The following is a 26,958-nucleotide window of genomic DNA, read 5'->3' on the forward strand; positions in this document are numbered from 1 at the left end:
ATGGCCCTTGCCATTTGGCCAAGAACTTACTTTCCACCGTCGGAACCAACACAAGAACTCGGTCTCCCGGATTGAACTGCCTCACTCTTGCAGACCGGTTGTAGACCCTGGCCTGAGCTTCTTGTGCCTGGAGGAGGTGCTCTTTCACGATAGGCATCACCTTTGCAATCCTCTGCTGCATCAGGGCCACATGCTCAATGACGCTTCTGTGGGGCGTGACTTCGGCTTCCCAGGTTTCCTTGGCTATATCCAGGAGTCCTCGCGGATGTCGGCCATATAGAAGCTCAAATGGTGAGAACCCTGTGGAGGCCTGTGGAACTTCACGAATGGAAAAGATCAGATAGGGTAAGAGACAATCCCAGTCTCTACCGTCTTTCTCAATAGCTTTTCTCAGCATGCTCTTCAGAGTCTTGTTAAATCTCTCAACAAGGCCATCTGACTGGGGATGGTACACCGAGGTCCTCAACTGGGAGATTTTCAGGGCTTTGCATAACTCCCTCATCACCTTGCTCATGAAAGGTGTACCCTGGTCAGTCAGGATCTCCTTCGGCAGACCTGTCCGGGAAAAGACATGGACCAACTCGCGGGCTATGTTCTTTGAGGAAGAATTTCTCAAGGGAATTGCCTCAGGATAGCGTGTGGCATAGTCCAGGATGACTAATATATACTGATGGCCCCGAGCTGATTTAACTAAGGGACCGACCAAGTCCATGGCAATTCTCTCGAACGGTACCTCAATAATGGGCAGTGGCACAAGGGGGTTCCGGAAATGAGGAGTGGGAGCAGTTAGCTGACATGTAGGGCAGGACCTGCAATAGTTCACTATTTCCCGGTGACACCCAGGCCAATAGAACCTCTGCACAACCCGTTCCTGCGTTTTTTCCACCCCTAGGTGTCCACCCAAGATGTGTGAATGGGCCATGTCCAACACCTTCCGTCTATACGGAGCCGGCACTACCAACTGCTCTACCAACTCCTCCCTTATTTTCGTGACTCGGTACAACAACTCCCCACTCATCAGAAAATGGGGAAATCTTGTGTCTGCCCCCGGCTCCTGTACCACCCCGTCAATAACTGTGACATTATTAAAGGCTTCCCTCAGAGTGGGGTCCCTATGTTGGGCAGTCCCAAAATTTTCACCGGATACCTCTAACTCCAGAATGTCAGATGCAGGGGACACTTCCTCCTCATCTCCAACCAGGACACAAAAAGGAAACCTGTCTGACTCTGGGTGTGGCGACACCTTTCCAGGGTTCATTGGTTCCCTACTCTTGCTAGGCAGCTCAGAACCTTTCCCCCACAAATCCCAAAACAAACAGAAATCCCGGCCAATAATTATAGGGTGCAACAAGTCCTGAACGACGCCGACTATGTGGGACTCAGTGCCACATGCCGTTTCAATGTTCACCCTGGCCATAGGGTAGTCCTTTGCATCACCATGTATGCATCGCACTCCGACCTTCTTTCCTGGGAGCAGGTGGAGAGGAAAAGTGGCCCTCACCAGGGTCACTAGGCTCCCCGAGTCTAACAGTGCCGTTACTGCTCGACCGTTCACCTTTACGGGACACGCTTGAGGTCCCTCGTTGGACGGAGAGTTCACACTACAGGCTGGATACGCATAGTATGAACAACGGCGTCCCATGCTGCAGTCCATCTGCTCAGTGGTCTGGGAACAACGGGCAGCTATATGTCCTGGCCCGTGGCACCTCCAACAAATAATATCACCCGTAGGGACCTTGGGCACCACCTCCCCCGCCCTTTGTGACCTTGGACGCACCACCCCTTTTTGGGACTCAGCTCCCTTCTGGGACCCCCAGTACGGCATGGGCTGCCTCCCGAAGGAGCCTTCCAACCCTTGGTATCTCTCAACCAGTCCGATCAGCTCGTCGGCATTCTGGGGATCACCCTGGGCAACCCAAGACTGTATAGGCCTTGGGAGGGAATGGACAAACCGATCCATCATCACCCGTTCTACCATCTGTGCAGGCGCAGAGGACTCTGGCTGCAGCCATTTCTGGACCAGGTGCAACAGATCAAACATTTGGGAACGAGGTGGTTTGTCCCGGTGATAGGCCCAGCAATGAACTCGCTTTGCCCTGACAGTCAGTGTCACCCCCAAACATGCGAGAATCTCGGCTTTCAATTTGTGATACTCCTTGGCATCCTGCAAGGTCAAATCATAGTACGCCTTCTGGGATTCTCCCGTCAGGTATGGCGCCAGTACCTCTGCCCACTGCTCTGGCGGAAGTTTTTCCCGCTCAGCGACCCTCTCAAACACCGTCAGGAAGGCCTCAACATCATCCCCGGGAGTCATTTTTTGCAACGCGCGTCTTACCGTCTTCCGAACGTGGGTGTCATCAGCCAGACCTGGGGTTGGGGCGCTCGTCTTGCCCTGGATGGCGGTTGCCAGAAGCTGCATCTGCTGCCGTTGCTCCTGCTGGCTCTGTTGTATCTGCTGCCGTTGCTCCTGCTGGCTCTGTTGTATCTGCTGCTGGTTCTGTTGAATCTGCTGCATCAACAGCCTGTTGCTCTCTTGCTGCGACTGGAGCAAGTGTTTCAGCAGGTCTTGACCCAGGACATCCAATAACAGACTCTTCGTCTCCGCTGGGAACGCTGCCCGCACGTCTACCGCCAATTGTAGGGATTTCACTCACTCGGGTGCGACGTCTGAGACTCAGGAGGCACGTTTCTTGAAAAGTTCATAGGGTTTATTGCATCATAAACCACGTGGCGAAATAACAGAAAACAAATAGCCTTTGGCTCAGGAAAAGAAAAACAAATGTCCAGTCCTTCCGGCTCAGTCCTGGAGCCTTGACACAGTCAGGAGGGTTTCACCTCCTCACATATCTATCTGTGTTAAGCATTAGGCTTTCTTTTATATGTCTAACCACACCCAGAACCCATCACATGACCAGACATGTGGTTGTGACATCACCACAGGTCCTGAAACACATATAGGTAGCTATGGTTACATCACAGCAGCAAGCCATCTATAAGACACATATCTCCCATCGATTAGACATCCTTTAGCCACGCTACAATACCTATAAAGAGAAAAATCAGACAAACTGAACATTTTGCATTGGTGTCTTAATTTTTGCCAGCTGTATATGGAAAATGTCACATTTCATTCCAGCACAGCATACTAATATAGTTGTAGAATTGAAGAAATATACAGTATATTTGCTCTCCTGTTGTTAAAAAGTCAACTTGTGCGAAAGCATTTACATATCTATTGCATATTTTGTTATCGTCCTATTCAGAATCTCTTTATTTAAATTATATCCAGTTTTTACCTTGAAATTTTGCATCTATCACATAGTATAATACAGTTTCCGCCTAGAATGTGTAAAGCAACTGCAAGGCAGTTGCATGCAACCTCCACCAGGGGACGCAGGTAAGGGGAAACAGGTAGTACTCACCGTGTAGCACCGCAGTGCAAAGCACAGAGTGCCACTAGGAGGTGGCAGAGTAGTCAGACAGGCCGGTCAGCAACAAACGGGAAGACGCATACCAGAGGTAACAGCAATGCACATAGTCAGAGACAAGCCAGAAATCGGAACCAGAAGGGAGGGCGGGATCCAAAATATGAGACAGAAGATGTAGTCGGGGTACGAGCCAAAGAGTCAAAGCCAGACGGGAAACATAGTAACAGAGACGGAAAGCAGGAGGCAGGGTTCAGAATATAAGCCAAGTCATACACTGTAGGGAACCACCAAACATACACTAAGTCAGGGATAGGGAATGGGTCAGGAACAATTGCGGGTAGTCAGAGGCAGAAGGTTAACCCCACCATAACCAGCCTGGGGAAAGAAAAGCAAGAAGCTAACCCCGACCTGGATCATGACACAATGTATATACACTACCGTTCAAAGGTTTAGGGTCACCCAGACAATTTTGTGTTTTCCATGAAATACTCATACTTTTATTAATCAAATGAGTTGCCAAATGAATTGAAAATCTAGTCCAGATATTGACAAGGTTCGAAAAAAAGATTTTTATTTGAAAAAATTATTTTCTCCTTCAAACTTTGCTTTCATCAAAGAATGCTCCCTTTGCAGCAATTACAGACCTTTGGCATTCTAGTAGTTAATTTGCTGAGGTAATCTGGAGAAATTTCACACCATGCTTCCAGAATCCCCTCCCACAAGTTGGTTTGGCTTGATAGGCACTTTTTTTGCGTACCATATGATCAAACTGCTCCCACAACGGCTCAATGGGGTTGAGATCTGGTGAATGCGCTGGCCACTCCATTACAGATAGAATACCAGCTGCCTGCTTCTTCCTTAAATAGTTCTTGCATAATTTGTAGGTGTGCTTTGGGTCATAGTCCTGTTGTAGGATGAAATTGGCTCCAATCAAGCGCTGTCCACAGGGTATGGCATGGCGTTGCAAAATGGAGTGATAGCCTTCCTTTTTCTAAATCCCTTTTACCTTGCACAAATCTCCCACTTTACCAGCACCAAAGCAACCCCAGACCATCACATTACCTCCACCATGCTTGACAGATGGCGTCAGGCACTCTTCCAGCATCTTTTCAGTTATTCTGCATCTCACAAAGGTTCTTCTGTGTGATCCAAACACCTCAAACTTGGATTTGTCTGTCCATAACACTTTTTTCCAATCTGCCTCTGTCCAATGTCTGTGTTCTTTTGCACCTATTAATCTTTTCCTTTTATTAGCCAGTCTCAGATATGGCTTTTTCTTTGCCACTCTGCCCTCTGAAGGCCAGCATCCCGGAGTTGCCTTTTCACTGTAGACTTTGACACTGGCGTTTTGCGTGTACTATTTAATGAAGCTGCCAGTTGAGGACCTGTGAGGCGTCGATTTCTCAAACTACAGACTCTAATGTACCGTATTTTCCGCTTTGTAAGACGCACTTTATTTCCCCCAAATTTGGGGGGGAAATGTGGGTGCGTCTAACAAAGCGGATATACCGCTTACCATTACAGGCTGGGAGGAGGGGGTGTCCGCCGCCGCTACCGCTTGCCGCCGCTGTCGTCCGCCGCCACTGCCGGGGTTGTCCGCTGCTGCCCCGGGTGATGCTGAAGGCTCCGGTGCTGCGGGGGGCTCTGGCGACATTTTGTGAAAGACCAGAGCCCCCCGGCAGTTCTTCCATGCGTTCCAGTATGACTAATTCCGGGAAAATGGCCGCCGGAATCTCGGGAGATGAGATTTCAGCGCTGAGATCTCATCTCTCGAGATTCCGGCGGCCATTTTCCCGGAGTTAGTTCCAGTATGACTGACTCCGGGAAAATGGCCGCCGGAATCTCGGGAGATGAGATTTCAGCGCTGAGATCTCATCTCTCGAGATTCCGGCGGCCATTTTCCCGGAATTAGTCATACTGGAACGCATGGAAGAACTGCCGGGGGGCTCTGGTCTTTCACAAAATGTCGCCAGAGCCCCCCGCAGCACCGGAGACAGCCCTACAGCACAGGAGCCCCCTGCAGACCCCTCATCCCAGCCTGCAGCAAAGGAGCCCCCTGCAGACCCCTCATCCCAGGCTGCAGCACAGGAGCCCCCCTGCAGCACAGGAGCCCCCTGCAGACCCCCTCATCCCAGCCTGCAGCAATGCTCCACTCCTGCCTCCGGCAACGAGCCTGGGACCCTGATCCACCACAACCACAACCCCTGGTAAGTAATAAGACGCATGGATTATAAGACGCCCCACCAATTTATTAAAAAATAGTTTTTTCCTATTTTTCTCCTCAAAATTTGGGGTGCGTCTTATAATCCGGAGCGTCTTACAAAGCGAAAAATACGGTACTTGTCTTGTTGCTCAGTTGGGCATCAGGGCGTACCACTTCTCTTTCTACTCTGGTTAGAGCCTGTTTCTGCTCTCCTCTGAAGTGAGTGCTACACACTGGTGTAGGATATCTTCAGTTTCTTGTCAATTTCTGTCATGGAATAGCCTTAATTTCTAAGAACAAGAATAGACTGTCGAGTTTCACATGAAAGTTTTTTTTTTCTGGCCATTTTGAGAGTTTAACACTAGAAGTCCCAGACATTTTGAGCTCCAAAGGTTCCAAAGGTAGAAATGTTAAATGACCCCACTCTGGGACTTCTAGTGTTAATGGAACCAACAAATGTAATGCTCCAGATTCTCAACTAGCTCAAAGGAAGGTCAGGTTTATAGGTTCTCTAATCAGCCAAACTGTTTTCAGCTGTGCTAACATACTTGCACAAGAGTTTTCAAGGCTATTTTAACCATCCATTAGCCTTCTTACACAGTTAGCAAACACAAAGTACCATAAGAACACTGGATTGATGGTTTTTGGAAATGGGCCTCTATACACCTATGAAAATATTGCATTACAAACCAGACATTTGCAGCTAAAATAGTAATTTACCACATTAACAATGTATAGAGTGTATTTCTGAGTCATTTAATCTTAGCTTCATTGGGAAAAACTGCTTTTCTTTCAAAAATAAGGACATTTCGAAGTGACTCTAAACTTTTGAACGGTAGTGTATATTTTGTCACCTTGGTGAATTAGAGATGGCCTTAGAAAAGTGTGAAGGGGTGTGCCACAGATGACAAAGCACCTAGGGCTCGTAATCTCAACAAATCTTAATATTTATCAATTGTTAAAAAGTTTTATATAGACATTGTAGAGCACCGTTATCAGATTCATTGTTACATACATCTTTGAGTACTGTTGCTATTATTTATTATTGAATGGTGGTATTTACATTACTACTTTAAGGAAATGGGTTATCAGAAAAATAATTATTATTTAATCATGTTTCTAAGTTAAATATGTAATTTTTATAATTTTATTTTAATTCTCATAACACTAAGTATATTCAAAGGAAAAAAAAAAGTACAAATCCTTTAATTTTCACGATGGAAGCTAAGCCGTAAATCCCCCATACACATTGGGCTAATGTGGTCCAAACCCGCCAATATTGACAAATTTGGCCAACAGTGTAATGTGTTTGGGGTGTGCCCTCCAACTGATTGTCTGGAGAGATGTCAGTCAGGCATGTCTGATTTCGGATTGCCGATAGTTGGCAGCTTATCTCCAGGAGAACAATGCTGACACTCATACCGTACACAGGAGCACTCAGCCGAACGAGCGCTCCTGTGTTAGGGAGAGTCGGCTGAGATGGCAATTGGACGAACGATCTGTTGAAGCATTGATCAGCCGACGGCCATCTAGTGTGCATGGCCTAGATATTAGAGCCTAACTTTCACAGAAAACTTTTCATCTGTCTCATTCACAGACAGAATTACAATTATACAATTAAAAGTAACATCGCTATATACAGTAGATCACACAGGATCCACCAATCACAATAGGATATTTCACAACATGCCCAAACCCCATCCCTGCACAATACCCTTTGCCATTATGGCTCAGCTTAGAAGGCTTCTATACTAGAGAGGGTCTAAATTAGTCTATTGCTGATAATACTAATGTTCATGTACCCAATAAGAAGTAGGCCTAGTGGTCAGTGTGAAAACTGCAAGATTTCTTTTTAAATATACTATAGATCGTACATGATATGAAAAATGAAAAAAGCATTATCAAAATTTTTTTAGAAAATACATTTAATATATAAACCTAACTTTACCCCTTTACGACTTATATTTGGCCAGCGACTGCACTTAACCGAACCTGCGGGGTGAAAATTAACTTTATTTCCCATGGCAGAATTTGGTTTCCGTCACTGGGGTGGCGCTGGTGCTGGCTCAGTCACCGCTCTGAGAATACAGTGCACCCCGGGGAATGACCAACTGCCGGCCCCCACTACAGAGGGCGCAATTATAGTGGCCGCTCTTTATATTCATAGCAGTGACTGAACCAGCGCTGTTGCCGCACCTGTGACTGAAACCAGAATGCTACCAGCTAAACGCCGGTGCCAGGCAAGTTGGCAACACTATTAATATGCAGATTAACTGTCACACTTGGACATGGGTAAGTCTGGCGGACGACCGAGCATATGCCAATGACAAGATGGAAAAGGGGAGGAAGGCCCTAACAGGGAGCAAGGAATGGAACACCTCCTGACACCATCCTGTACCTGTCTTTAAGCTTCCCTAACGCCCTATACGGGTCCTTCCCCCATCTGCCTTTACGTGCCTAGTGCCTGATTGCCACCTCAATATACCCTGGCTAGTGCATTGGCCAGCAAGGACTCTAGCCTCACCAATGCAGATGGTAACAACACAGGGGAATTGACAAACATGAGACAGACAAAGACAGGGGAAACAATACTCAGCGACTTTCTCTGCTGCAAAGCTCCAAACGGCAGAGGATACGGCACCAGGAATCCGAACTCCACAGCAGCAGTTGCACCACTGACACCAGAGAGCTCCTAACGCCAGGCTGTTCTTCATAGAATATCTCTGTTAACAGTCAGCTGATGTGTCATGTGAATATTTAAAGGATGGTGGGCGTGGTCACCACCCACATCAGCTGACCAGCCAAAAAGCAGCTGCCAGCAAGGACACTGACATTAACCCTTTCTGTCCAAAAAGAAAAAAAGCAGCATTTTCATTATAGCAGAACCAGAGCTGCCACAAATCCAAAAATGAATCGTGACATTTAATTAAAGATTAAAAGTTAATACATATTTTTCTGGTGACAGGTTCCCTTTAAGCATTAGATAATCTTCTGATGATGATGGCACTGCATAACATTGGGTAAAGTATGGAAGTGATATTTAGCCTGAGAAGGGTGCAGTTATTTAGGCAATATTTGGTATTTATATTTGTACATATGACAGTGCTCCATTTGGGGAAGCCTTAATAAGAGAGATCACAGGAGATGGGTCATCATAAAGTTGCCCTGGACGGGTGTTGGTGACCGCTGCTGCCTTTTATTGCAAGAGAAAGCAGAAATGTATCGGATAATAAATTGTATTCATATTTTGTCTGTAGAAAGATTTAGTGATTGCTGGTAATACCCTTCCATATGAAACACCTCAAAATCATTATTTGGTGCTTTTTGATTATAAATAATATATATTTTATCTTCCAGAAACTTCGGCAAAAGAAGGACTACTGTTATGGTGTCAGCGGAAGACAGCCCCCTACCGCAATGTGAACATTCAGAACTTCCATACCAGGTACAAACTAAAACCGCATGGCATGTTCTGTAACATAGTAACATAGTTAGTAAGGCCAAAAAAAGACATTTGTCCATCCAGTTCAGCCTATATTCCATCATAATAAATCCCCAGATCTACATCCTTCTAAAGAACCTAATAATTGTATGATACAATATTGTTCTGCTCCAGGAAGACATCCAGGCCTCTCTTGAACCCCTCGACTGAGTTCACCATCACCACCTCCTCAGGCAAGCAATTCCAGATTCTCACTGCCCTAACAGTAAAGAATCCTCTTCTATGTTGGTGGAAAGACCTTCTCTCCTCCGTTCGCATAGAGACTGTAGTTTTCAGTTTCCGCTTACTAGGATTTCTACTTTGTTTCCAAACCACAACATTATATATACAGCAGGCTTAGTTCTCTAGAGTGCTTAATGTAGTCATGTGAAAGTTGCAGATCAAAATACTTTTTGGACAGGAAGAGTTGTATTTTTTTAAGGCTCCATTTCAGAATGAATATTATTATTGAATAACTTTTATTTATTTCTTTTGGTGGGTATGGAAAAAAGAACAGCAATTCCACCATTATGTTTTTGCATGTTAGAGTTGCAACATTTTGGATAGTGTTTATTTTTATTTATTCTTTTTGTTATAGATGTTGGGTTAGTTTTTAGGTTTTACATGGAGTTCTCACTTAGGGATAAATATGTAGTAATTGTAAAGTTTGGGTTATTCCAGATGTAGTGATACCAATTACATTTAACACCTTGTAAGAGAAAGACAATTGTTGAGCTTTAATACAGTATTTTTTAGTTTCATATGAAGACTTCAACATGCAAGCCTTCAATTGCTTAACCGAGTACACAACACTACTTATGTAGTGCAATGTATTATGCTAGGCATCCTGTTAGGCCCCGCCATGGCCTATAAGCGGGGGGCTATACGTAAACCACACTCTACTGCAGACTTGGGGACTTTCTGGGAGGGGTGGGCACATATGCAGACATGGGGTCAATTGCTAGACCCTTAGTTGCCATAGCCATCCTTGAACCTTTGACCTCCAGTCTAACTACAGGTATATATACTGTGCCATCCTCTGTGTAAAATGATTGTCCCAAATGGGCAGCACCTATCCCTATGATCAGATGGAGCCTATGGCTTCATGAACTGCTGCAAAAATCTCCTCTGGCATAAATTGTCCATTCACTAGAAACTAATCCAACACTATTTCCGCTGCTTTATTCTTCTGCAGTATTATGCCAGACCGATGTATCTAATTACTGGGGCAGTTTGCATTAGAAGAGGGCTTATCCCAATTATGTCATGTTTCCCCTGCAGAAAAGAGTCAGAAGCCTGTTATATAACAGATGCCAGTGATATCAATATGTTGTCAAAATACATTGGCAAAAACCCCAATGCATTATTATGTCCCATAATCAAAAGAAAGAAGTTTAATACAGATATTGGTTAAATAAACAAAATGATGTTTCTATATTTGCAGATTTTTGAGTGTAGACTTTATTGAAACAGCAATTCAATTGCTGAAATGTGACCTGAATCCTGATTATATCCACATTTCACACATGAACTCCGGTTTTGTGTAATCTGGCTACAGACAGAGAGCAAATGTCACTGAAATGTGAGCGTTGTTTTGGCAGCCTGTCTCCAAGCGGCTTTTAGACACGGGTGATATTTCCTAGACAAGCAACTGCAGTGTTGAAAGAAATGTTAACGTTCTCCCTCGAGAGCCACATAAAAAAATGGTGACATCACTGTTATCAAGAGACAGTAAAGTATTGAATATATTAATAACTTGCAACCGATGGAAAAGGAGGAGAGAAAATAAATAGACATACGCATTAAAGGGAACCTGTCACCCTAGAAAAGGCTATCTATCTGCAGGCAAATCGCATTGCAATGCTGCCCGGCTGCCTTACTGAAAGTGCGGCTGCCTGGGGAAACTGAACCTATTTGGATATGGACTCTAAAACGTGTCCTTATCACAGCTCTTTGAATCCAGTCTAATAAACACATTGATTTGGGGCATATTAGTCAAAACTGTCTTATACTTAGAAGTGCAAACTTAGACTAGACAGTCTGAAGTTAAGTTCACACGTCGGTATTTTGTCTAGTCTAAGTTTGCACTTCTAAGTATTAGTGTCATGATCCGTTCCAGGGTTTATTAGTGTCTGACCTTTTTGGACGGATCATGTCAAGGGTTAACTTTGCTCTGCCTCATTCTGGGTTCAGGTTTGCTATTTAGCTCCCATGAATCTTGCTGGCAGTGTCAGCTATAGTTGTGTCTTCGGCTTGTGAACCTGACTCTGGAAACCCTTGGTTTGTCCTGCTGTGAACCCTGACTTGTCCTGTGTCTGTTATCCTCCTCTGTCTGCCCTTTCCCTGCGTTTGTCTGTTCTGCTTGATTCTCTGATTCTGACCTCCTGGCTTGGTTATTGACTCTGTCTTGATTTGTCCCTATTGTACTGTATTTTACTCGCCCTGGTTTACTGATCCTTTGCTACGTCCTGACTATCCTTTCCGTTTACATCCTTTTTGTACAGACATGTTATCTTGTGCCCTGATTTGGCTTTTCTGACTATTCTCTTGCCACTAGGTGGCATCTGTTCAGCTGCTCAGTGTGTGCAGTCTCACGTCCCTATAAAACTCCACCTGGTGAAGGTTGCGCTGTACTGCACTGCAGCTGCATGACAATTAGACAGTTTTGACAAATATGCCCCAAATAAATGTGTTTATTAGACTGTATTCAAAGAGCTGTATAAAGGACAAGTTTTAGAGTCCATATCGAACTTAGATAACCACAGAGTTTAATGCTGACCTTCGAAAAGTTAACTACTGTAACCTGAATTTTGGATATTACAGCTGAAATAACACTCTAAACTGCAGTTATAGTATAGGTTTCGGCCTCATGGCTCCAGATCCTGTGCCAAGTTGTATTGCTATGGCATCCTTGGTGACAAAAGCAGTGGAGTCACAACTAAAGACTTTTGTTGGGGTACACTGCTTAAATGCAGCAAGCAGCCCAATAAGTGATATATTACTGGAATCAGGGTCTCTGCCCCTACATCATGCTGCTCTCAGATTAGGTATTAAAGACCTGGTGACAGATTCCCTTTAAATATTACAATCACCAATGTAAAATAAAATGAACCTATAATCATCTCCTGCATCGGTGCCACTCCATCGAAGTCAGCACTTGGACCCCGGAGGACCACATAACAATGTTATGCCTCATGAGCCCTGAAAACAACCAAAGCCCTGCTCCAATTTGATGATCCTCGGATGTTCCAGGGAGCCCAAAACTGTATTCTCCAAAGAGGCTGACAAAATGAGAAAAAAAACTAACAGAAAAAAAACATACTTCCATTTCTATGTTAACCGATGCCACATATTTCTGGTAAGAGCTGCTCTTCTGCTTACTGTGTGTTATTGGTCTTGGTGCAGATTGGTGGCAATGATTTAGCAGGTACATTTTCAATACCACCTTCTATATACAATGAGATATAGCATAGAAAATCAGTCGCTGGCTTTCAGCACAAATATGTAACATAATGTAACATTTCTTAAGAGAAAAAGCAAAAGCCTAACTCAAAACCAAAAAAAATTGGAGCCGGATGGAGCCAGAGCACATGTTGAGATAGGTACAAAGCATACAGTCATACAGCGAGTCAAGGCCAAAAGTGTTGACACCCTTGAAATTGTTCCAGAAAATAAAGTATGTCTCCTCAGACAGTTCTCCTTTCCTCTTTCTGTTCTCCATGCTTAGTGTGGCACACACAGACACACAATGCAGAGACTGAGTCATCTTCTCCGCTTTTTATCTGGTTTCATGTGTGATTTTCATATTGCCCACACGTGTTACTTGCCACAGGTGAGCTTGAACCAGCATCACATGCTTGAAACAAAGTTGTTTACCTGCAATTTTGGAAAGGTGCCAACAATTTTGTCGGACACGTTTTTGAGGTTTTGTGTGAAATTGTGTCCAGTTTGCCTTTATGTTGTTTTGCATTGTTCTAATACACACAAAGGAAATAAATATATAACAAAACATGTGTAATTGCAATAATCTTCTAGGAGAAATACTTCATTTTCTGGAACAATTTCAAGGCAGCGAACACTTTCAGCCATAACAGTAGATGTGCATTTACACTGTGGCCATTAAACAAGCAGAACCTAAGATAAAAATAAAATCCGCAATAGATGCTTCCGTTCTACAGAAACTGAAGGTTAAGAAAATATGCTAATTAATGGTCTTGATGCACACTTGGTGTGGCCAAGAGGCTCAGTGCATCATTCCACACACTGTTTTTTGCATGTCCCCTCTTCCCTCTCTGGAGATTGGCAGTACTCGCTACCTGAGCTTCCCCTGTAGACACTGCTCACTCCAGACAACCAGTGCTGTCAATCACCAGTGACAGCGATGGGGACATGTAAAACCAGCCGGCAGTCCGGTGCACTGAGCTTCTTGGCCACACCAAGGGCACACTGAGAACCTTAACACTAGAAGTCCCAGAGAGGGGTCATTTAACATTTCTACCTTTGGAACCTTTGGAACTCAAAATTTCTGGGACTTCTAGTGTTAATTAGCATATTTTCTTAAATTTCAGTCTCTGCAGAATGGCGGCAACGATCAGAACAAGGGGAGATATTTAAAGGGGCTATATCCCCTACAAGGAGATGTGCTTAGTTTATAGAGTCACTTTATGGTGGCAGACTCTAACACGTTACCTAAATAGTGTTTTTCATGTGTTTGTGAATTCTAGGTATATTCTTTTAATAAAACGTGTAACTGTTTTCTTTTTCTTGCATTGTATATGATAAAGCTGGAAAGATGGTCTCGGTCTATGTGCCCTGATCCACAGACATCGGCCTGATCTCATTGACTACTCCAAATTAAATAAGGTCAACCTCATACAGAGACCAGATCTTACTGACTGGTACTTACACCGACTAACACTGCATGTACTGCACTCCTGATGTGATTTTTACCCACAGCCATGCACCTTTATATCCTCCATAACAGCAACTTAATGCAAAAGGTTACTTCTGACAATTCACAGTTACTATACGGAGTTAAGGACAGGAGCGCATCTGTGATCAAAATCCAGTTTTTTCCATTAGATAAAGAAAAAAGCAGAATTTATGACGGTGACACATTCATCACACGAAGGACACAAAATGTGCATCAAGGACCTAATAATGAGGTCTGTTGGGTTCTCTATGTGCATCACAGCCTCTTAGTGGAGGCTCCAACGCAGATGTGTGTAGTTACAATGCTCATACTATCCTGATCTACAGATACGTCACATACAGTATTATTGGTCCAGAATTGTATTTCTATATCTCATGGTTGTTATTGAAAACCGGCAATAAACATCATGCCAGATATCCCCTAAGGCTGGTTACACACATTAGACAGCAGTCAGTGGACACCTATCTCTCCTGACCCCACGATGCGCAGGAATGCTCGGTGTTACTGTATTATTAATGAGAGAGCCGCTGCCAGAATCACCTTATCTCCTTGCAAACAAAAGGATCAGCTCTTGAAATTCAACAGGCCAGATCCTTCTCTGCCCCGACATCATCTGTAGGTGGAGAGTCAGGAGGCCACCATATATAGTAAATGACCAACTTTTATCTAATGTGTATGGAGACCTAAAAGAAGACCTGTTAGCCGGATATTCAACCGACAGCTTAAAGAGAACCTGCCACATGAAAAAATGCTATTAACCTGCAGATATGTTAATGTTAATCAGCAGGTTAACCCCTTCACAACATATGACGTATATATGTCATAGGTCGTGTATCACCCTCAGACGCTGATCCCACATCTTGAGTTGATCAGCTGACATGTGCCCTAACAGCCTTGGGTGGAATCAGGATCCCCTTGCAGCTGTTAACAACTTAAATTTCGCTGTCTATCTCTGACAGCGGCATTTAACATGCTCGTGCCGGAAGTGCATCGGCGGTCACACTATTGCGTGGTGCAGATTGGTTGGCATGACAACTGAGGGTCTGCAGGAGACCCCGTGGTTCTCATTGCAGATCTGCTATGAGTGCTGCCCCGTGGCCAGCACTCATAGCATATGAGCATTTCTGTTTCGCATAGCCCTGCTATGCATAGTACAAGCAATCAGAAGATCGCAGCTCCAAGTCTCCCAAGGAGACTACTGAAGCAAGAAAACCGTGGAAAAAAAAGTTTTAAAAAATATTAAAAAAATAAAAGTTCAAATCACCCTCATTCAAGATAAAACAATTTAAAAAAATATGAAAAATACACATACGGAAAATGACGTAATGAGAAAAAAAACCTACAGAATTAAAGTTTTTGGATCACTTTGCAATAAAATGCAATAATAGGCGATCAAAACATGGTATTGACCCTAAAATAGCATCAATAAAAAATGTCAGCTCGGCAAGAAAAAAATAAGCCCTCACCCAGCCCCAGATCATGAAAAATGGAGACGCTAGAGGTCTTGGAAAATGGCGCCATTTTTTTTAACAAACATTGGATTTTATTTTCACCACTTAAATAAAAAAGAACCTAGACATGTTTGGTATCTACGAGCTCGTAATTACCTGGGTAATGATAATGGCAGGTCAGGTTTAGCATTTAGTGAACATGGTTTTAAAAAAAAGCTATTGTGTAATTTCCTTTATTTTTTGCAATTTCACTGCACTTGGAATTTTTTTCCAGTTTTCCAGTACGATACGGTAAAATCAATGGTGTCATTCAAAAGTACAACTAGTCCTACAAAAAAACAAGCCCTCACATGGCCATATTAATGGAAAAAAAAAAATGGCTCTGGGAAGAAGGGCAGCTAAAAACAAAAATGGCCTGGGGATGAAGGGCTTAGCGTTCTGACCTTGCTCGGTGCCGGCACTTAGAGCCCCGCTGCCATCAGGAAATACATTTTAATTCTCCCAGCAGCATTTGGGTTTGGGTTTGAGTCACGTTGACGGGGCAGAGAAAGCGGTAGCTGTAACCTCGCCTCCGGCCCTGACTGACAGCAGCTCAGCATTGGGGTCTGCAATCAGTCAGTGCTGGGGGTGCAGTTACAGCCACTGCTCTCTATACACAGAATGATGACTGAACTCACACTCGAAAAACTGTGTGACTGAACGCTTTACGCTGCCAGGAGGAATAAAGTTAATTTCCTCTAAGCAACGGGGCTCAAAGTGCTGGGGCCGAGCAAGTTCAAAACGCTAACATTCTGCAGATTAACCCCATATCTACAGGTTAATAGCATTTTTTCACGTGACAAGTTCCCTTTAAAGTACAAGTGTACATTTTTGAGAAATCTATTTTTAGAGCTTTATTCTCAAGGGCACTTCACTCACCAGCTCTGCTGTACTTCACCGCCCACTGCTGGCCTCTGTTCATTCTTTGCAGTTCACACTTCTCCCATGGACCTGCCTTCCCTGTGCAGGCATTGGTTAGGTACGTGTCATCAGAAGGGGCTGTGCCTGTACGGTGAGCTCCTGATGAAATTGCAGGAACCAGAACATTCATTTTGAAAGAAATCAGAAGCTCGCCGAGGGAGACAGGTTGCCAGCGGAAGAGTGACCTGTCAATCATTGACCAGAGGTTGTTGGCAGTCGGCAGTGAAGTACAGCAGAGCAAAGTGAAGTGTCAGCACCAATGCACAAGAGTGACCTGTCAATCATTGACCGGTGGTTGGCAGTGGGCAGTGAAGTACAGCAGAGCAAAGTGAAGTGTCAGCACCAATGCACAAGAGTGACCTGTCAATCACTGACCAGAGGTTGGCAGTGGGCAGTGAAGTACAGCAGAGCAAAGTGCAGTGTCAGCACCAATACACAAGAGTGACCTGTCAATCATTGACCGGAGGTTGGTAGTGGGCGGAGAAGTACAGCAGAGCAAAGTGAAGTGTCAGCACCAATGCACAAGAGTGACCTGTGAATCATTGACCGGTGGTTGGCAGTGGGTGGTGAAGTACAGCAGAGCAAAGTGAAGTGTCAGCACCAATGCACAAGAGTGACCTGTGAATCATTGGCCGGTGGTTGGCAGTGGGCAGTGAAGTACAGCAGAGCAAAGTGAAGTGTCAGCACCAATGCACAAGAGTGACCTGTCAATCATTGACCAGAGGTTGGCAGTGGGCAGTGAAGTACAGCAGAGCAAAGTGAAGTGTCAGCACCAATGCACAAGAGTGACCTGTGAATCATTGGCCGGTGGTTGGCAGTGGGCAGTGAAGTACAGCAGAGCAAAGTGAAGTGTCAGCACCAATGCACAAGAGTGACCTGTCAATCATTGACCGGTGGTTGGCAGTGGGCAGTGAAGTACAGCAGAGCAATGTTAAGTGTCAGCACCAATGCACTTGAGAATAAAACTATATAAAAAATATAAAAATATAGATTTCTCAAAAATGACCCATTGAAATTCTACAAAAAGGTATGAATGTAATACATATTAGGGGGTTTTACACTTGTACCTTTAGCTAGGGGTCAAATATCCTGCTGACAGGTCCTGTCTAACAGCTTAGTTAAATAATGCAATGGGAAAAGGAGTCCCACGTCACATTATTGTACAGTGCCTGTCGTAAATTATAATTTGTGATATGCAAACCACAAGGAAACAAACCACCAAGGAATGCTGGGACCTTTCAGCTCTGAATTGTGAAAGCAGCTCTGGGATATAACACACGCTGTAACTCAAGATCAACGTCAAGAGAATGTATTAACAAAATTCATCTCCACTTTTCCAGTGTATACACTGATCATCTAAAACAATAAAACCACTGTCAGGACAAGTGAATACCAATTATTATCTCCTTACACTTGCAAATATCAAGGGAATATTAGGCACAAAGTGAACAGTTAATGATGCTGACTGGTCAGAAGCAGGAAAAATGGGCAACTTCTACTTTCGTGGCTATGTGACCGGATGAGAGCATCTCCAAAATAGCATATCTTGTGGGGTGTTCCCCATGTGCTGCGGCTAGATGCTCCAGAGGTGGTCCGCGAGGGGGAATAATGGTAAATATATGCCCAACCAAGGCTGGCCAGTCTAATCTGATTCCACAAAAGACTTACTTTTTCCTATGATAGAAAGGAGCCATAACACTTTGATGAAGAGTAAGATGCTGACACTTTCACTGCCATCATCTGTACTCCCAATGAGTACATTCTGATATTAATTCAGTTGAAGACAGGTAAATGGAATAGGGAAAAGCAGGGATGTGGAGGCCACATTTTTTACAGGAATTAAGAAAAATCCCCTAATAAAGCGATTTTCACAGTTTTCAGAATATTCCATGCTGGATAAAATTCATAAAAAAAAAAAAAAGTTTAGTTATTCTTTAAAGTGGGTAGGTGAGGATCAGAATTTGACCATAAAGCAAATGTTTCTTTTTCTGGAGAGAGAGGGCACCAGGATGAAATATGAAGGCTATCTGTGGAAGCATTGTGATACTCTGAGCAATGTTCTGCTATGAAACCTGGAGTCCTAGCATTCACATGGATGTTACTTTGACACGTACCACCTACCTTTAAAGTACCACTCCAATTTTTTTTTCTTTATTATTACACTACCGGATAGGTATCTGCAATGTATGGTCCTGTGTGTAGTAAGACACTTCTGGTCTCCCTCTTCAGCTGTTCCCAGCAGGGCTCCGTCTTCATCTACACCATGTAACCGGAGTTGTGACTGGCCGGTGTGTTTCATTGTTTGCTGGGTGGGCTGGAAGTCACTTCTCAGCGTACTCGGGACAAGGCTTTTATAGACTTATATTGAGAGAGTGGAAAAACATTGGTGCTTTTTTTCTCCATACCTGCCTGTATGTGGCATTGCAGCTTGGCTGCGGTGGACAGGTCTCATGGAGTCCATACTGTGACTGGTCAGTGCGGTTGGGCACTATAAGAGGGACCTACATAATACTAATAGTTTATTGTGAGTGACCCCCATGTTAAGACAATGGGATACTGCAGCTTTAGCCAACAGGAGCCACCCAATGCAATGTTCATAGACTATGATATGATACATTACTGTACAGTAACAACATTACATCCTCAGGGCTCGAGTAACCTGGTAAAGTATAAATGTATTATACTGTACATCAGATCTCTGTCAGGTCAATATATGTCAGTATACCTTTTATTACCTGGTGAGCCGTATGAAAAGCTTATTCTACTCTGTACACTATTTCCCATTTTCCCCTGGGAGTGACCTATTGCTGACTTTCACCGCATGTATCACATTGGGAGGTCCCCCTAACATATATCTCCAATGTAGGTTCTCTATGCTGAGGTGTCTAGACTCAACATTAGGACTCACACTGGCGTATAATACAGAGGAGTGCAATGCGAGAAAACATTGCATTGCACTCTGATCAATGTTATTAAATGAGTCAGCGCTCATCTGTGAGGTTTTTTTGTCAGCTCGGATCGGACTGAGGAAAAAAAAAATCACAGCATGCTGTGATTGGATGCAAGAGTCGTATCGCACTCACCAATGCAAGTCAATGTGTGTGAAAACAAATCACTTTGCACACGGGCCATGCGTGCGGCATCTGATTTTTATGCACCCATCTGAAGGGAAACCTGACATTTCATCAGCCAAGTACAGTAAATTCACAGCCCAAACTGTCAGAATAGAATAGATAGAATATTAATATAGAATCGATAGGTAGACTAGGTACTGTAGCTACGATACTTATATAGAAATTGAATGTCGCAACCCCCTACATACCACTCTGGCAAAAATTAAGAGCCCACCACATCAAAACCCTGTCATGGGCAGCCCAATCTCCAGACCTGAACCCCATTATAAACCTCTGGAATGTAATCAAGAGGATGATGGATAGTCACAAGCCATTAAACAAAGAAGAACTTCTTAAATTTTTGCGCCAGAAGCAGTGTGAAAGACTGGTGGAAAGCCTGCCAAGACGCATGAAAGCTGTGATTAAAAATCATGGTTATTCCACAAAATATTGATTTCTGAACTCTTCCTGAGTTAAAACATTAGTTTTGTTGTTTCTAAATGGTTATGAACTTGTATTCTTTGCATTACTTGAGGTCTGAAAGCACTGGATTTTTTTTTATTTTGACCATTTTTCTTTGTCAGAAAAAAAATACAAAATCTATTACGGTACTTGGAAATTCAGAGACATGTTGTCAGAAATTTATAGACTAAAAGAACAATTTACATTTTACTCAAATATACCTATAAAGAGAAAAATCAGACAAACTGAACATTTTGCAGTGGTCTCTTAATTTTTGACAGAGCTGTATAATAAACTAACTAAAGGGTGTTTAGCTTTATTTAACCGATTAAATAAATACATTAGTTATAAAAAAAAATGACGTGGGGTCCCCCATATTTTTAATAACTGGCTAAGGGAAAGCAGACAGCTGTAAGCTTATATTATCAGTCTGTGAAGGGCCTAATAACCTTGTAGCTTCCCAGCCTATTAATATCAGCTCATAGCTGTCTACTTAGCCTTTACTTGTTATTAAAAAAGGGGGATCCTAAAAAAATTACATGTGGTCCCCCCTATTTTTAATAACCAGCTCTATTTTTAATAACCAGCAAAGACTAAGCAGACAGCTGCAGGCTAATATTAATAGTTTCATAAGGTCCATGGATATTGGTCCCTTCCCAGGGAAATCAGACCAGCCCTCAGCCGCCCCAGAATTAGCACATCCATTAGAAGCACCAATTCTGACACTTAGCCTTGGCTCTTCCTGATTGCCCTGGTGCATTGGCAATCGGGGTAAAAGGCTCGTGGGCTTGATGTCAGCAGCTGTCAGTGGAACAGTCAGAGAAAAATTATAATAGAAACACGACACCACTTCTGCATTTTTCACCCACTCCTGGTTTTGGCTTACAAATAATGATGTCAAATACTGACCAAATATTGAACGGGTGAACATGGCCTTACACACACAGTAATAAAAAAGTCTAATTACCTGTTGATCCTACAAATTGTGCTTCCCCAATAACAGCTGCTGTACTGGAAATGGCATAAATGTTTCCCTTTTATTTATAGTTATATGAAGGAATGGTAATGGATATACAGTATATGAAAAGTGGAAATACAAAATAAGCTACTATTTTAGTGATAATATATTACCGTACTTTGGCTGCTTTCTGTTATTTTGCCGAAAACAGAATTACCAAGTTGAAATGACTAAAGTACCGTATTTTCCGGCGTAAAAGACGAATTTTTAACCCCTGAAAATCATCTCAAAAGTCGGGGGTCGTCTTATACACTGGGTGCGGCGTGTGCAGGGAGCTGTCCTGTATGGTTCCCAGGGTCTGAAGGAGAGGAAATTCTCCTTCAGGCCCTGGGATCCATATTCAGGTAAAAAAAAAAGAATAAAAATAAAAAATATGGGATATACTTACCCTCCGATGGCCCCCGGCTCTTAGCGGTGCAAGCGTCTGCCTCCGTTCCTAAGAATGCAGTGAGTGAAGGACCTTCGATGACGTCGCAGTCGCGTGACTGGTCGCATGATCACAACGTCATCGAAAGTCCTTCACTCACTGCATCCTTAGGAACAGAGGCCGCCGCTTGCACCGCTGAGAGCCGGGGGCCTTTGGAGGGTAAGTATATCCCATATTTTTTATTTTTATTCTTTTTTTTTTACATGAATAGGGATCCCAGGGCCTGAAGGAGAGTCTCCTCTCCTCCAGATCCTGGGAACCACACGCCGTATAAGATGACTGGGTGTATAAGATGATCCCCGTCTTATACGGCGAGTATATCCCAAATTCCATATTTTATATGGAAAAGTTGGGGGTCGTCTTATACGCCCAGTCGTCTTATACACCAGAAAATACGGTATATGCCCATGCTTATTGCTTACACCTCTCCCGTATTACTTCATTTTATTCTGACCGATCAGGCTTCCCACTTCATCACTACCCTATTTTAAGAAGCAAAGTGTGTTGGCAGGACTGATATCATAGCCTGTCTATACAGCATAATCCCAGTGAATGCTTCCTAATCTTTACTTCTCTGTGGTACGTGAGGCTCATATAATACTAAAAGAGGAATCATGAAGCATTTGTCCAAGCCAGATACAGAATTAAACTATATCCAACAGGGACGCCATGCCATAGCTCACAGTTTGTATATTAATTTATATAGTTATTCCCAAAATATTAAGTCATTCCCTATCCACAAGTCAGGCAACAACTTAAAGGGGTGATCTGAAGGCACAGCATTTTTCTCTTAACTCACTATCTATTTAGTCTCATAATCTAAGCTATTTTCTAATATACTTGATTTAAAAATTCCCTACCATTCCCTAACTAACTATCTAACAGCTATTGTATTTTTTTCTTTACCTCCTGTGTGATGAGTCATTTGAGTGTCCCAGTGCATGCTGGAATACTAAAACGAAGCATCATCAGGGGACAGAGGCTGCGGTCACTGTCACAGCCTCTGCCCCCTCCGTGAAATGAAGCATTATCAGTGATGCTCATTTCAGTGGCTGGTCCATGCTTTGTCCCTGAGTGTCTCCTTGTGCAGTATCTCCCCCTGTACCATGTGCAATGAGTGCACAGTCTGTTGTCGGCTCAGATGAATAGTAAAAAGCCGGCAGCAGAGTGGTGCTACTCTACCCGGCAGAGACCAGTGATGTCACTTGCGTGGGTGGCGCTAGTCTCCTGCATGCTGAGTATAGTGACACCGCTCTGCTGCCGGCTTATTACTATTCATCTAAGCCGACAACAGACCGGACATTGTGCTCATAGTACGGGGGGGGGGGGCACTGAACAATGGAGGAGACACTGCACAAGGGAAACACTGAGGAACAGAGCAGCGATCAGCCCCTGAAACTAGCATCACTGATAGAGCTTTGTTTCAGAGATGGGGCAGGGGCTGTGACTATAGCCGCAGTCTCTCCCCCTTATGACGCTTTGTTTGGGTATCCCAGCATGCACTGGGATACTCAAATGGATCGTCATCACACAGGAAGTAGAGAAAAGAAATACAACAGCTGTTAGATGGTATAGTTAGGGTACGATAGGGAATTTTTAAAGCAAGTATAATAGAAAATAGCTTTGACTACGACGCTAAATAGATAGAAAAATGCTTTGCCATCGGACCACCCCTTTAATGTTCACTAAGGAAACAACTTGTAGGAACCCCAAAGAACCCGAGAATGGGACTCTAGAACCTGAGAACTGAGCTATACAGAGCTCCATAGTGAATGGAGTGGAGGTCCGCTTGTTCGACCACTTCCCCATTTATTGTCTATGGAACTGCTGGAAATATCCGAGTGCTGATTGTTCTAAAGCCTCGCTCTTGAGGCCACTGTTCCCAGCGGTACAACACCAGTAATCATTAAGTTATTCTTTAAAAAGGCAGATAACTTAAAGAGTCACCAGTCTGAGGCTTTGCATTGTTATCTGATGAAAGAGGGGCCAGCCCCAGACTAGTGATTTTGCAAAATATAAGTTAACCAAATTGCGCAGAACACGTCTTTATGTCCCTTAATAGGGCTCAACATTTACTAGATACTGGAACTGGGATCCTGGCATGCGGAGCAGGATCCCATAAACTACCATTGCCACTCGCACAGTGAAAGCACGAGATCTCACTCTTTTCACTTACCGAGTACTGCTGCATTGTTTGTTAATTGATGACTGAAAAGTAACCTCTCTAAGGAGGTTAGCGTTCATTTACCACTTATTATAGTATTTAGCAGCCGTGGGATAGTGCAAAAAGCAACATCGCAAGATAATCCATACTATGAGAGTGGCCATGGAGGGTTTTGTGATCACATTCTACATGCCGGGAATCCAAAACCCAGAAGATCAGGCTCATCTTTTGCTAGAAAGTTTGGCACTTTCATGGGACATTAGGGAGTGATCTGAGCAATTATGCTAAAAGAAAAATCACCAGTCTGGGGCAGTATGATAAACCCTACAAACCCCACATACAGTATCATGCCACCACAGCTTCCCCCACACAATATGGTGGCTCCCACACACAGTATGATGGCCCCCACAACTTTCAGTACACAGTAGATGAACCCCACAGCCCCAAAACATACAGTATCCTGCTGCCACAGCCCCCACCAACAATATGATGGCCCTTAGACTGCTCCCCTCCATATAATATTATGGACCTCACAGCCCCACACACAGTATGATTGACCTCACAGCTCCCAACACTGTAAGATGAACCCCATATCTCCCTACACACTGTATTCTAACCCCACATCTTCCCACATTCAGAATGGTGTACTCCACATCTCCCCTATACATAGTATGATGTCCTACCACCACAAACTCACAGTATGATGGAGCTCACAACTCCCCCACACACACAGTATGATGGCCACCACAGCTTGACACAGTATTATTCTCTCATACATGGTATGATTGACCACACATCTCCTTACACACTGTGTATTGGCCCCCACAGCTCCCTACACACTGTATGATGGTTCCCTCAGTTTCCCCCAGCTATTGTCTGACAACGTTTTTTAAAAGTATAGAACTACTCACCTAGCCACATTTTATCTGATGCTACTCTAGCCTGTGCAGCATATGGACTGAGGCTCTGCTGAGCCGGCGCAATCTAGTGACAACATCGCGACTGCTATACTGAGCCTCCCTACTACACCATTATATTCACCAGTACTGAATTCCGAGGATACAGATACCGGTGAAATTGAAATGCCTTGCAATGGTCAGTCATATGGTGGGATCCATGAGCCACAGTTTCAAGTCATTTTTCACTCGTGGTCCTCAGGCCTGATAGAAAGAGCAGAAATGTCTAATGTGACCCATGGGCCATACTTTGCGCAAGTTTTCTTGAGTTCCATTTGATTCACTAGGAAAGTTTAAACACTAACTGTAATTTTAACTTTGATCTTATAAAGCAATAGTACCCATAAATATAAGAAAATGTGCAATATGTCTTATCAGAGAAATTTGCTTCTTTCAAATTCTCAGTTCATGGGTGATACAGGAAGGATATATATCTTGGTACCGTGTTAGCCAGTAAATAGAAAAATATTTAGAATTGAGAGTCCTCAGTGGTTGATACCTTTTAATGGCTAACTGAAAAGATGGTGAGAAATTGCAAGCTTTCGAGACTACACAGGTCTCTTCATCAGGCATAGACTAATACAAAATCTGAAGAATTACATATTTATACACAACATAGACCTTGTGGGGGCATCACAACACAGAACCAGACTCCAATCAGAGGACAATAAAACTTTCACACTCCTTATCTATGAACTGTTCCAATATTTATGGACATAACTGTTTATCCCTCTCCCATAATGATAGCTCTGCTTCACGTCACCTGTCTTATCCATTGCATTATCTTTCTGCTGTGTTGTGTATAAATATGTGATTCTTCAGAATTTGTATTAGTCTGTGCCTGATGAAGAGACCTGAGTAGTCTCGAAAGCTTGCAATTTGTTACCATCTTTTCAGCTAGCCATTAAAAGGTATCAACCACTGAGGACTCTCAATTCTAAATATTTTTCAGTTCATGGGTAAAATTTGTCTTCAGTGAAAACAGACTTTCTATTTACTGAGATTGGAGAAGACAGTTGCTACTAAGAGTCTATGTGGAGGGGAGATGGTAGAAGGAGGGGGAGGGGCAGAGGTAGAGCTCCTCCCTCCTCCTCCATACTCCCTTCAACATAGAATCTTAACTCCTTCACCTCTGCATAATTTTTTATTTTTCCTTTTTCCTCACCTTCTTCCAGGAGCCATAATTTTGTATTTTTCCATCAGTATGGCAGTATGAGGGCTTGTTTTTTTTGTGGGACGAATTGTACTTTTGAATTACACCATTGATTTTACCATATAGTATACTGGAAAAGGGGAAAAAAAACCTAAGTGTGGTGAAATTGCAAAAAAGCGCAATTCAACAATTGTTTTTGGTTTTCTATTTACCATGTTCACTAAATTCTAAAACTGACCTGCCAATATGATTCTCCATGTCAGTACGAGTATGCAGATACCAAACATTTAGAGGTTATTTCTTGTTTAAGTGGTGAAGAAAAAAATTCAAAATTTGTCTGGAACAAAAAAGTCACCATTTCCTCAGACCCATATTGTTTCCATTTTTCGAGGTCTGGGGCTGGGTGAGAGCTTATATTTTGCTCACTGAGCTGACCATTTTTATTGATACCATTTTAAAGGTACATACAATGTTTTGATCGCCTACTATTGCATTTTATTGCAATGTTACAATGGACAAAAAAAAATAAATTCTAGCATTTAAATTTTTTTCTCTTTATGCCATTTACCGATCGAGCGTTTCTGAACGCAGCGATACTAAATATGTGTAATTTTTGTATTGTTTTACCGTATATACTCGAGTATAAGCCGAGATTTTCAGCCCAAATTTTTGGGCTGAAAGTGCCCCTCTCGGCTTATACTCGAGTCAAGGTGGGTGGCAGGGTCGGCGGGTGAGGGGGTGAGGGCGCTGAGGTATACTTACCTAGTCCCAGCGATCCTGACGCTCCCCCTGCCGTCCCACGGTCTTCGGTGCTGCAGTTCTTCCTCTATCAGTGGTCATGTGGGACCGCTCATTAGAGAAATGAATAGGCGGCTCCACCTCCCATAGGGGTGGAGCCGCCTATTCACTTCTCTAATCAGCGGTAACGGTGACCGCTGATAGAGAAAGAAGCTGCAGCACCCGGAGACCGTGGGATAGGCAGAGGGAGCCGGACGTCGGGACCAGGTAAGTATGTCATATTTACCTGTCCCCGTTCCAGCCGCCGGGCGCCGCTCCATCTTCCTGGCGTCTCTGCGCTCTAACTGTTCAGGTCAGAGGGCGCGATGACGCATATAGTGTGCGCGGCGCCCTCTGCCTGATCAGTCAGAGCAGAGAGACGCCGGGACCGGACGCCGGAACGATACGCCGGGAGCTGCAATCAAGAGAGGT

General features: G+C 43.6%; 1 protein-coding gene across 2 annotated transcripts in view; it reads left to right on the forward strand.

The window, feature by feature from the left end:
• ACTN2 (actinin alpha 2) overlaps window positions 1-26,958 on the forward strand; it is a 113,207-nt gene that overhangs the window by 47,412 nt on the left and 38,837 nt on the right. The window contains exons 5-6 of one of the 2 annotated variants that reach the window (XM_069769006.1): window positions 8,989-9,076; window positions 13,897-13,975. In XM_069769006.1, coding sequence (XP_069625107.1) covers window positions 8,989-9,076; window positions 13,897-13,975 — 167 coding nt within the window. The remainder of the gene's footprint in view (window positions 1-8,988; window positions 9,077-13,896; window positions 13,976-26,958) is intronic. The other variant, XM_069769008.1, reaches the window with a different exon arrangement.

This window comes from Ranitomeya imitator, chromosome 5, assembly GCF_032444005.1.
Source record: "Ranitomeya imitator isolate aRanImi1 chromosome 5, aRanImi1.pri, whole genome shotgun sequence".
In the NCBI taxonomy this organism is placed as follows: Eukaryota; Metazoa; Chordata; class Amphibia; order Anura; family Dendrobatidae; genus Ranitomeya; species Ranitomeya imitator.